Raw genomic sequence first — 12,778 nt, forward strand, 5'->3', positions numbered from 1 at the left:
TCCTACTTCATCTACAAAAAGTAATGTAGTTTTTTCACAAATGCAGCCTAAAATGCTGCATAATGTATTTTTTCCCTTGCTATTTTGTCTCCACAGGCAATGTAGTGGACAGATATAGATTAATTGGATTCTTCCTTTTTTAAAATTGATGATCCAGAAATTTTTTGGTAGTTGCACACACATACAGCTCGTGAAATAGCAACTTAAAATAAGAGGAATCATAAGAAAAATACAATACATCTGAATGGTACGAGTAAATTAAAATAACTTCCATGAAAGCTGAAAGATGTCCTAAAAACATTAGTTTTTCACATATGCACATACAAATTTGGTCTGAACAACAAAGATTTCCTGTCTTAAAACTTCTTGAGAAGTTCAGATAATAAACTGAAATATACTAAGTTCATTAGAAGTACAATTCTACATGTAATTTTTCTACTGACTTTTTTGAGCGAGTCTAAATAAGTGAACAAAACTGATTCATAAACATATATGGTTAGGAATAATATAAATTGCAAAATCATTTAGGACTCAATTTCAGTTTTCAACAGCAGCTTCTGTTCTTCTTTCGACTTACGTTCACATTCATGCTTAACCAGGAAAGTCCCAGCATGCCAAGGTTTTTGATTGAAACCGGGACAACACCGATCACATGTCTCTCCACAAGTGTTGTGCTCACACTGACAGACAGATTTCTAATAAATAAAAAAAATTACAAAATGTGATGATTTGAAGTATTTGTCCTGTATGCAATCTGCATTCTAGTTGAAATTATGAAAGTATTATCATTAATGTCTAAAATCTGCAATTCCTTTATTTTCTCATTTTTATTTATTTCTGCAATATGTATTCACCCATGAGAATTAAGTTTGTTAAACTAGAATAGTTCGGTTTTAGGAGAGCAGCCACAGTTTGGAGGAATTTGGCCAGAGAATCTTAGAAGAATCTAAGAATACAGGAGAATCTACTTCCAACTGACTGCAGCAAGAAAAATGGGAGAATGAAAGTTCCCCAGTGCAGCAAATAAGATGAAGTGCTTGTAGTCCTCAAATAGAGCTTTACGTTACAGGAAAACTGACTTGACTGCTAGCTTACAATAGAAGAGGTGACCTAAGCTCTGCCCTTCCCTTGATGTAGCACTCCTGCAGCTGCAGAGTAAAATCAGTTCTGCTGAGTGATTCCATAAGAATCTTTTCTTTTAAGATTATTTTTGCTGGATGATTCAACTCATCTTGTAACCGTCTAATTGTACAACTAAAATGCATATGAGGGCAGCAAGAGAAGTTTTAAATAGGAGGTGGGAGGAAAATCACCACCCTTGCAGTGGCCTTCCAGTTTCTCAGATCACCTCAGTCCCAGCATAGTCTCAGCATGTTGTAAGCAATGCACAAACTATAAGCCTCAGAAGAAGACAGGGAAAGAAACTGTTGTTTACAGACAGGAAAAAAATTGTCTTCCCAACTGTTCTTCAGTGGAGCAGATTTCCAGATCTTGGCTGATGTGAGCTCATGCAGGGACAACATGGCAAGACTACCTGAAGAAATTCTATGGCTAACCAGGCAAACTAAGAATCTTGCAAAACAAGAACAAATTATAGAAAATTTCAGAACCACAAAACAGTAATTCAAGAAAATGTATACTTTTTAATGCTGGAGGAAAATTTATAGAGTTTTACAAGCCTAAGTCCACCTATATCAGTATGGCTCATTCTAGAAAGTATCCTTGGAGATCTAAACCAAATATTCCAAACCTCCTATGGCTTGAGTTGTTTCAGTTACTGTATTTCTGGCATCAGTTACACAGTATGTATTTGTTATCCTTCAGAAAATAATACTACTCTTGTCAAAATGCCCTTTTAATCAAGTAACCCAACTACCTGAACTGATGTCTGCCTTCATCTGCAATAATAGCTCTTATTTTCTAGACAGGCCCACATGGCATGGAGATAACATTGCAGTTTGATAATGAACACTACCTATGTGTTTTAACAACAGTACATTACCCGCTATGCACGTCACTACTGAAAAGACTTGCAAGGATTATAACAAGGAGTTTGTAAAATTTTTGAAAGGATCCATGGAAATTGCTTAGAAATGCAAATGCAATTTCCATCTGATTTCCTCTTGGCTTTTATTTGTTTTGTTTTTTAATCAGTTCTTACGCAATTGCTTAGTGTTATACACAAACAAGATTTTATTTTATTTTGCACAAAAATACTATTTGACTGAACAGTATATGAAAAGCTCCCACATTGTGGCACACCAGTAACTTTAGTAGACTGCATATTCTGCTTTAGGGATGATGTGCACTTTGACCAGTAATAATAAATTATATTTCTATATTTCTGTTATATCAACTACATATTTGTTAATGACGTAAAAAGAGATCTACATGTTCAGAATAAATTATGAGCAGTTTCTGATTTTCTTGACTAGATTAATTGATCACTCAATATTTCATGTATAGTAAGTATGCTATGATAGAGGTTTCTGTGGTTTCTTTTTTTTTTTCCTTAGGAAATATTGAATATAAGTTCATAAGTTCATAAGGTTGGAAAGGACCTATAAGATCATCTAGTCCAACCATCCTCCTATCACTATCTCTACCCAACTACTAAATTAAGTCCTTTAGCACCTCATCTAAACGCTTCTTGAACAGCGCTAGGGATGGTGCCTCAACCACCTCCCTAGGCAGGCCATTCCAGTGCCTGACCACTCTTTCAGAAAAGAAATGCTTCCTCAGGTCTAATCTAAATCTTCCCCGGCGCAACTTGTGGCCATTCCCTCTCGTCCTGTCATTACTTATCAGGGAGAAGAGGCCTACCCCCTCCTCACCACAACCCCCCTTCAGGAAGTGGTAGAGTGCAATAAGGTCTCCTCTGAGCCTCCTCTTCTCCAGACTAAACAATCCCAGCTCCCTCAGCCGCTCCTCATAAGACTTGTGCTCCAGGCCCCTCACCAGTTTTGTTGCCCTTCTCTGAACACGCTCCAGGGCCTCAATGTCCTTCTTGTAGTGAGGGGCCCAAAACTGAACACAGTACTCGAGGTGCGGCCGTACCAGAGCTGAGTACAGGGGGATGATCACCTCCCTGCTCCTGCTGGCTACACTATTTCTAATACAGGCCAGGATGCTATTGGCCTTCTTAGCCACCTGGGCACACTGCCGGCTCATGTTGAGCCGAGCATCAACCAACACCCCCAGGTCCTTTTCCTCTCTACATTCTTCAAGCCATTCTGCCCCAAGCCTATAGCATTGCATGGGGTTATTGTGGCCAAAGTGCAGGACCCGGCACTTGGTCTTATTGAACCTCATCCCATTTAGCTCAGCCCAGCTGTTCAGCCTATCCAAATCCCTCTGAAGGGCCTCCCTACCCTCAGGCAGTTTGACACATCCTCCCAGCTTTGTGTCATCTGCAAACTTACTGAGCATACACTCAATTCCCTCGTCTAGGTCATCAATAAAGATATTAAACAAGATGGGCCCCAAAACTGACCCTTGGGGGACACCACTCGTTACAGGACGCCAGCTGGACTTAACTCCATTAACCACTACCCTCTGGGCACGGCCCTCCAGCCAGTTCTCCACCCAGAGAAGAGTGAACCTGTCCACACCACGGGCTGCCAGTTTCCTTAGGAGAATACTGTGGGAGACCGTGTCAAAGGCCTTGCTGAAGTCCAGGTAGACTACATCAACAGCCTTTCCCTCATCTACCTGTCTGGTCACCCAGTCATAGAAGGAGATGAGGTTGGACAAGCACGACCTGCCCCTGGTGAACCCGTGCTGGCTGGGTCTGATCCCTTTATTGCCATGCACGTGTCGTGTGATCTCCCTCAATATCATCTGTTCCATAACTTTCCCTGATACCGAGGTCAGGCTGACAGGCCTGTAGTTCCCCGGGTCTTCCTTACGGCCTTTCTTGAAGATGGGAGTCACATCGGCAAGCCTCCAATCTTGTGGGACCTCTCCAGATAACCAGGAATGCTGATAGATGGCAGAAAGTGGCTCGGCAATCACCTCTGCTAGCTCCCTCAGCACCCTTGGGTGGATCCCATCTGGCCCCATGGACTTGTGGCAGTTCAGATGGAGGAGAAGATCTCTGACCGTCTCTGCTTGAATCACAGGGGGTGCATTATGCACCCCGTCCCGGACTTCCAGGTCAGGGCAAGTACCATGTGGATAACTGTCCTGTCTATTAAAGACAGATGTGAAGAAGGCATTGAGAACCTCAGCCTTTTCCTTATCGTCTGTGGTTATATTGCCTGCCTCGTTGAGTAAAGGAGGGAAATTTTCCTTAGTTTTTCTCCTGCTGTTAATATATTTGTAAAAGGGTTTCCTGTTCTCCTTTACAGCAGTAGCCAGCCTAATTTCAAGCTGGGCTTTAGCATTTCTAATTTTCTGCCTGCAGATCTTGGCCAGTTCTCTGTAGTCACCCCAAGTAGCCTGACCCATCTTCCAGAGGACATAGACTCTCTTTTTCTCTCGGAGTCTCAACAAAAGATCCCGGTTCATCCACACTGGTCTTTTGCTCCTCCGGCTTGACTTACAGGACTCCGGGACTGCCTGCTCCTGTGCCTTTAAGATTTCCATCTTGAGGAGCATCCAGGCTTCCTGGACCCCTTTACCCTTCAGGAGCAAGTCCCAAGGGACCCTTGCAACAAGCGTCCTGAACAGGTCAAAGTCTGCCCTCTGGAAGTCCAAGGTAATAGTTTTGCTAGTCACCCTCTTGACGGCACCCAGAATAGCAAACTCCACCATTTCATGGTCACTCCGGCCAAGACAATCTCCAACCTTCACATCCCCTACTAGTCCTTCCCTGTTAGTGAAAAGTAGGTCAAGCAAGGCATCTCCCCTGGTAGGCTCTTGCACCAGCTGAGTCAGGAAGCAATCATCCACACATTCTAGAAATCTCAAGGACTGCTTCCTCTGCGCAGTATTGTATTTCCAGCATATATCAGGGAAGTTGAAGTCCCCCATGAGAACGAGTGCTGGCCATCGTGCAACATCTACGAGTTGTTTATAGAACATCTCATCTATTTCTTCATCCTGACTAGGTGGTCTATAACAGACCCCCACCACGATGTCACTCCTAAAGACTATCCCCCTGATCCTTATCCATAGACACTCTATTTTGTCATTTCCAACCACTAGTTCTTCAACATCAAAACACTCTTTGATATAGAGAGCTATGCCACCACCCTTTCTTCCCTGTCTATCCCTTCTGAAGAGCTTGTAGCCATCAATCCCAGTATTCCAGTCATGGGAGAGGTCCCACCATGTTTCTGTAATAGCTACAAGGTCATAGTTAGCCTGCCTCACAATGGCTTCAAGCTCTTCTTGTTTATTGCCCATGCTGCGTGCATTGGTATAGATGCACTTCAGCTGAGATATCTGCCTCACCCCTTTTTCCAGCACAGCCTCCTTAGGCTCTTTACTGGAGAGCCCTGTTTTATCCCCTTCCCCCGTCACAGCTGAATATGGACTGAATTATTTGAAATCCATTCTTCCAATATAGAGAAAGCTTCTGTTAACATTGCATGAATGGCTATTGTTCTGGTTTGACAGCACTATTTTATTCTGGCACAGCTTCTGACTGTTCTTCTAGGTTATCAACATTCAATCTTTTGCACTGCATGGGCTGCATTTAGTGAAAAAAAAGCTGTCCTAGGCCACATATAAAAATATATCATATAGTTAATGAATATAAGTAATAAAGCTTATATATATATATATGAAAATATTAAAAGAGGGAAATATAAACTTAGAACCAGTAGGTTGAATATGTAATGTTCTAAATGAAGAAGAAACAAATTCACAAAACTCTGAGGAATGTCAAGATTTTATGTTCCAACTTGTGAATAAGGCCCATTTGGAGAGGAAGGAAGGCAAAGATAGAAAAGAAAGATTAGAAAATAATACATACATTAGTCACTGGATCAAGTGGACAAGCCTTCGCATGGCCTGAGCATATGCACATGCCACCAACTGAGATATCTTTTATAGAATAGTAATACTGTAAGACAAAACAGAAATTGAATTGCTAAGTGAATTGTAAAATGCAGGTGCCAAAGTACAGAATTCATTTCTGGTGACAAAACTGTCAGGTCCTGTTTTTCTTCTTTTTTTGATCTATTGCAAACATAGTATAAAGTATAATCCAAGCTGCATATCAACAGATTCAGGCTTAGTGAGAGAAAGGATATAAATTGGCACAATTCCATTTGTTTGAAGCCACAACAGCAGTGTCAATTTATACACAACACACACAAAATATGAATGTAGATAATATGCACAGTGGATAATGAAAACTCAAATGCTGTAGAATTTAATCCCTTCAGAAAACATGACAAGTCATGATAATGAGGAGAATGGAAAGGTTAGAAAAAAAGCTCAGAAAGGAGCACCTTTGTTCACCTTAGTTGGGTATTATTTGGACATTCTCTGGGCTGTGGAAAGAACTGCTCTTTACTTCAGAATGTCCATGGAATAACATTCTTTGACAAGATTTAAATAACTTCTGATCTGTTGCTCTTACATTTGACCATTTCTCTTTGGTGGAGATTAAAAACCCTAAACAGAAAGGAGGTTGAAACAGCATTTATCATAGAATCATGGAATCATTTGAGTTGGGTCCTTAAGGTTAAGGGTCCTTAAAGCAGAAAATCACACAACTCATTAAAGAAAATGTGCCTATTATAGTTACCCTTTGTTTCTTATTTGTTGGAATGTCTTGTTCTATATGAAAAGCCAGAAAAATATTGCAAATTTCAATTATTCCTTGTTACTTTGAAAAATATATCTACAACAACCTCATGGAGACCTGCCATAGAGAAGCTATTGTTCTTTGTTGGTTTGAGACATTGGCGGATTGTCCTGCAATAGGTTTTAATGAGTATTTACTGATTTCTATAGTGTGATCTTAAGTTCAGTTTTGTGATTCTGCTCACTTAGAATCATTAAATGTCTATACTTCAATAAACACACAATTTTCACAATTAGCAAGGTCTGCAATATCTACACTCAAGTGAAAACAATTCTAGGTTTGCAGTACTTAACAGAATGCCACATTCCAAACTTCTAGAAGTAGCCTGCTTCCTACAAATTTGGAGGAAAAAATGAAAACTACAAAAGTGGAAATTAAGAGGAAAATTTTTCTTTTTACATTTATCCATCACTGATAAATGACAATAATTAAAGCCAAGAATGCCAGTTATTGCAGTGGCACCCAAAACAGCTTTTCAGAAGAAAAACAAAAGATCAACAGAAAGAAGAAGTGAATGGAAATGAAAAAACACATACAGGTATATGTTCAACAGCAGAATAACATGCAGCATCAGAGGAGCAGTAAGACAGACATCTCTCATAGGAAGGAAGTATGGAATATGGAAAGACAGAAGTCAGGGGTGTGTACAACAAGTGTGAGTGGAGAAGAAGGATATGGCATGAGGTTGGTACTGCATCCATTCTTTTAAACAAGAACAGGATCTGAAATTTCCCTGCTAGCAACGATCATATAGCAATGCCAAAAATGTTGCACCCAGGTACTACAGCTACTAATAGTACCAGTACTGGAAACTGTACTCAAATAAACTGTTCAAGGAATGCTAAAGGTAGCAAAGGATTGAGCAGCTGAAGAAGCAGGAGGACATTATCTAACAGCTGCCATTTGCCAATTATAACTGCATCAGCATATTTACATTCAAAGGAGCTCTATGTTCATGTATGTTAATAACACCATTAAGCAGAAAACATTGAACTGTGATTTCTGATATACAAAGCACTGAGATGATGAAGAAATCCTATTACTACCAATATTTTGACAGGTAATAACAGCTACGCATAATCTCCCAAAATTTCTTATGCTAAGCAAAAGGAAGTACATAATTTCTGGGAAAACTTCTACACATGTATTTCTACTATCTTGCCACAACTTACCCTTCTTGTAACTATAGGATCAATTTCGTTTGGATCTTTGTGTGCGAACATCATTAAATCAGCATTTAGTGTTCGTATCCTCTGAAATCTCAGGCGAATGAAGCGAGCAGAGGTGAATTCCAGTAACGTACGTGAAGGATCATCAGCACTAGGACGTCCATTAATTAGAGAAGTGTGAATCTGGAGACAGAATTTTAAAAGCAATAAGCCAGAATTTTAAAAGCCATCTTAAAAGCAATAAGATTACAGCAATGCTGCCATGATTATGCCAATAAATGCCATTAATGGCACTACTAGAATGCCTTGTAAATGTAAAATATCTCCATTTATATAACACAGATTTCCCCACAAAAATATTCCACAAACCCACCGATCCCATTTGTGCAAAGGAAATTCGTAATCCACAGAATTATCATAGCACAAACTGCATGAAACAGCAAAGCCTTGCAATAACCTTCATGCTGCTGGCATATCATTTCTCCTCTTTTAACATTAAATAAATATTTAAGTTATTGAACAACTGAAGGGATTGAAAATCTGAGTTAAAGGAAAGGATACTTGGGATGGGATTCTGTGTTCACCGGGGATCAGTTTGCACCTCCTTCAGCAGTTGTCATAAAAAGACTTCAACTAGGCTTTTTCTAAAGCCACGATAACTTCTGAAATTCTGAAAACTACAACAGCTGGGTGAGATAAAATAAGCATTCATAAGCACCTCCCACTGTCTCTTGATGCAGTTTAACATTGCCTTTGAATCTTGTTTTCAAAAAATTAAGATCATTTTCTGGGTTGCAACAGTTTTCACCTAAGAAAAGCTTTTAATAAAACACTGTTCAGTATTCGTTTTTCCAAGGATCTGATCTCCATTTACAGCTTGGTTTCTATAAAGATTATCCTACTTTCTCTGCCTGTCATATTCTAAATGCTAGAAATGTGGGTAAGTGTGCCTTGTAACTCTTTCAGAAAAAGCTTCTGACTCCAATAGCAGCACACAGGGTAAGGGAAAAAAATAGGCAATTTTCTCCCTCTCCTGCCAAGATGAACCCTTTCTAGCTGATCATTGTACAACACACAGTAGCTGTTAATCAACAGAACAAAACAGATGATCTGCTACATAAGAGTTCTTATAAAAGTACTATAAGAAAAATGTAAGGTATAACAAATATTGTTAATGAACATCCAGAAGAATGGCAGAAAATACATTAATTTTCATGTATTCTGAAGTGTTAAATTTTAATTGGGGCATTTTTATTGCAAAGTGGTACACTGAAGGATGAATTGGCAATGAGCAAAACAAGCTTAACATTAGAATGAATAAGATAAATTATTCTTCATGATGTACATGTTGTGCAGCTCACCTCAGTGCTCCAATTGAAAGGTTGGGACCACCCCAACCACTTTCTGCCACTGAACATAGTTGTATTGCAACCGTTTTATGAAAATGGCTATGTTTAGAATGCCAGCCAGCACTCAGCACTGGCTGACTCACGCTGAGGGCAAGAAACACCAAACCCTTTGGCTCCCTGCAGAGCAGTAGTTCTTACTCTCCTGGAGTTTTTGTGGACACTGGATAGAAGGCTTATTCAATAATAACTGATTTGCACTGTTTATATGATAACTATTACCTTTTTATTTTCATTACCAACAGGGTAACCCCAAACCCCATCACATTCAGCACCCTATTTCATTGTATCCACAAAATCACACCGAGCCATTTTGCTGGGAGCAACTTTTCATCATATCTTGCCCAAATAAGGACCAGCACATCTAAACTTTCTCCAGGTTATCTCCAAGAAGAAGTGATATTGCTACCTCCTCCTGAGATCATAACAACACACTCATTTTGAACTCTGACTCAGTTTTGCTCATGACTGCAAGTAAATTAGACAGCTGGCTGAAAAGAAACAGAATAAAATGCCAAGAAAAAGACAGAGTAGAGAAAAAGATTACACTAAAACCCCCGCAGGAAGTAAAGAGGAGCTCCTGAATGAGAAATGCCTGGCTATAAGCTGGACAAAGGCACACAGCCAATAAGCCAATTGCTCAGGTCCCCAGTGAAAAGAGAGAGGTGAACATGTGTGGAGAGTAAACTTCAAAAGAAACCTGCAGATGGTGATAATAGGTCCAGTGAAAATTAACAGATCTTTCCAATATAAGATTTTAGGAATAACAGATGTCTAAAACTTCTTTGCACTTTAACCAGTGGACAAGGAAATCCTTTTCTGTTTCCTTTTTATTTTTATTTTTGTATTATTACCTCCTTCTTTAAACAGGATCTGAGAGATTCCTTTCTGACAGGCATCACACATTAGGGTTATGGTCTTAAACAGATGTACTAAAGACTGAATGTTGACATTCCAGTCAAAGAGAAAGAATACACCCAAAGTAGCACTGAAAACATTGTCATTCACCTTGTAACAGCAACAGCATCAGGATTACATGCAGTCATGTGGCTATCTTGTCAAAATACAGAAAAAAATAAGATTTTTGGTGTGTTTCACCAAAAGATGCAGGTAAAAACCCATGTACCGTAATAAGAAAGTGTTCATAGACAGTTAAGTGTATGAACCACAGGTGCAGCTTGACCCCATATGATACAGCTGACAAAAAACAGTCGTATCTTCTAATTTATGCTTTTTTTTTTAAGGGGAGAACAGATTTAGTCCTAAGACACATGTTGAGTGAAAAAAGTATATATTTTGGAGCAATACTTTTACTGAATTAAAATACAAATTAATAAAAAATCCCCATAAGCATTTTTGTCAATGCTCCCTTTTTAAAAGGTGCTATAGATCTGTCTGCCAGTAACACATCTAATTGGCAGAGTTAACCTAACAAATATGATAACATTCATTTATATTGTCTTCTATACTTGTGATTAAATGTTCATGATTTCATCTTAAAACAACAAATAATCTGCCACAATTACTGAAATGTAGCAATGTCTTGCATTAAATGTGGCACATGCACAAATGCGTACATAAAAATATGACACATATTAGGAAACTTTAACTGAGTAGTTTTGCAAAAATGAATCCAAAGGGAAATTTTCACCAAGGCAAGGTTATTTATTTCTCTCAACATCTGTGATGAAATAATTAATTTCTCCCTAGAAACATTTGCAATGAACTTTACAAGTGTCTTCTTAAAATGTTCCTACTCCTTGAAAAGCAAATAAGGAAGAAACTAAATGTACCTTAAGAACATCTGTCATTAATCAGTCAGAACCATAAATAACATTTAAGAACTTTGAATAGAAATTGGACTTAAAATATTTCAATACGGTTCTGTCACAGTAACACAACTTTTTTTCAAGAATTTACTTTCTCTTCTTGCTTCCTAGCACAATCCTGCTCTTATTTGTAAGATATAGTTTGCATAACAGCAAGTTTTCAGTTCTAAAAATAATGTCCCATATCCTCCAAATGTTTTTGAATCGGATTTGAAAACAGTTGCAGTGAACATAGTTCTCAATAGTTGTCTACCTTTATATAAATCATGTTCATCTTAGTACTTAACTTATAACTCTGAGTTCTTGCATAGACTAGACACGTTTTAACACAGGCAACTAAAGCACAGATGTCCTGCACTACATTTATGTGTATTGCAATATGAATCACACAGGAATTCCACAGGCAGAGTCTACCAGGAAAGTGTTAATAACTTAATACATCCATTGGGCTGCTGCAATTTCAATAATTCAAGTCCCCATGAGAAAGCAACCTCAAATTTTCCTCAGGTTTTATGGACAGCTTTTATTTACCGTTTCCAAGTTTGAGGTAGTCATCGCTCAGGATTCTAAGTGGAAGTAATATGGTTTTCAATCCCAGAAAATTCTTCTTGAATCAGGAAATCTTTCAGGATTGAATATCAGTAAATGGGATTTGGGGGGAAAATGCACATTCCTTCCAGAACACCTAAAGTTACCTTAACAAAAGCCAAGTTTTCATTTTGTAAAATCACTTCAACCAGTATCTGATTTGTCAACTAATTTAAATTCAGAACTAAAAATATGTTGCCAAGGACCACATTCTCATAACTTCTCTGGATAATCCTTGCTAGTTCTTATCCACTCTCACTGTAAAGAAGTGCTTCCTGAAGCTGAGATGATATCTATTGTGTTCCAGCTTGTGCCTCTTGTCTTAGCACTGTGTACCACTGAAAAGAGACTGGGTCTATTCACTTTGAAACCTTCCCTTCAGGTATTTATACACATTAATTAGATTCTCTCCTGAACTTTCTCTTCTCTAGCCTATACTGTCCCACCTCTTATTAGCTTTCTATGTAGGGAACGTGCTCCAGACCCTTTATCATCTTCATTGGACTCTCTCCATTACATTTGTGTCTCTCATCTACTGGGAAGAACTGACCCCAGTGGTCCAGATGCAGTCTCACTAGTATTGGGTAGAGGGGAAGGGTCACCTCTTTCGATCTGCTGACAATACTTTGCCTAACACAGTTCAGGGCACACTCTGTACTATCATCCAAAACATTAACAAAGATGCTAATCACTCTCAAATTACATATTTTAAATATAAACAAACATACTGAAGTTATCTAGTTACTAATTTTTCTATCTTCTAGATTTGGTTTGGAATCAAACTTTTAACAGGTTTTAAAAAATACATAACCCAGTTAGATGGAAAACCAGAAAAGTGATTTTATTACACCAAAGATCAAATTAATTCAATGTCCTGTCTCCAAAGGAGGCAAGTAGAAAACTATTTGAAAGGAATATAAAAAACAGGGCACTTAGAAAGCAATCTCTCTGCTACAACATCACTTCCTTTCACTGAATAGTCTAAATGCTTCCTGAATTACACACTGAATTTGAGCCACAGAGATC

The 12,778-nt window shown here is 38.7% G+C and overlaps 1 protein-coding gene across 1 annotated transcript in view; it reads right to left on the minus strand.

The window, feature by feature from the left end:
* Positions 1-12,778, minus strand: part of LAMA2 (laminin subunit alpha 2) — a 329,486-nt gene that overhangs the window by 207,271 nt on the left and 109,437 nt on the right. The window contains exons 5-7 of the mRNA XM_065733920.1: positions 7,933-8,112; positions 5,921-6,010; positions 578-695 (exon numbers count right to left, since the gene is read on the minus strand). Of these exons, the coding sequence (XP_065589992.1) occupies positions 578-695; positions 5,921-6,010; positions 7,933-8,112 (388 nt within the window). The remainder of the gene's footprint in view (positions 1-577; positions 696-5,920; positions 6,011-7,932; positions 8,113-12,778) is intronic.

The sequence above is a fragment of the Cyrtonyx montezumae genome, unplaced genomic scaffold (assembly GCF_038088225.1).
Source record: "Cyrtonyx montezumae isolate F1298 unplaced genomic scaffold, pur_monq_1.0 scaffold_0, whole genome shotgun sequence".
Classification (NCBI taxonomy): domain Eukaryota; kingdom Metazoa; phylum Chordata; class Aves; order Galliformes; family Odontophoridae; genus Cyrtonyx; species Cyrtonyx montezumae.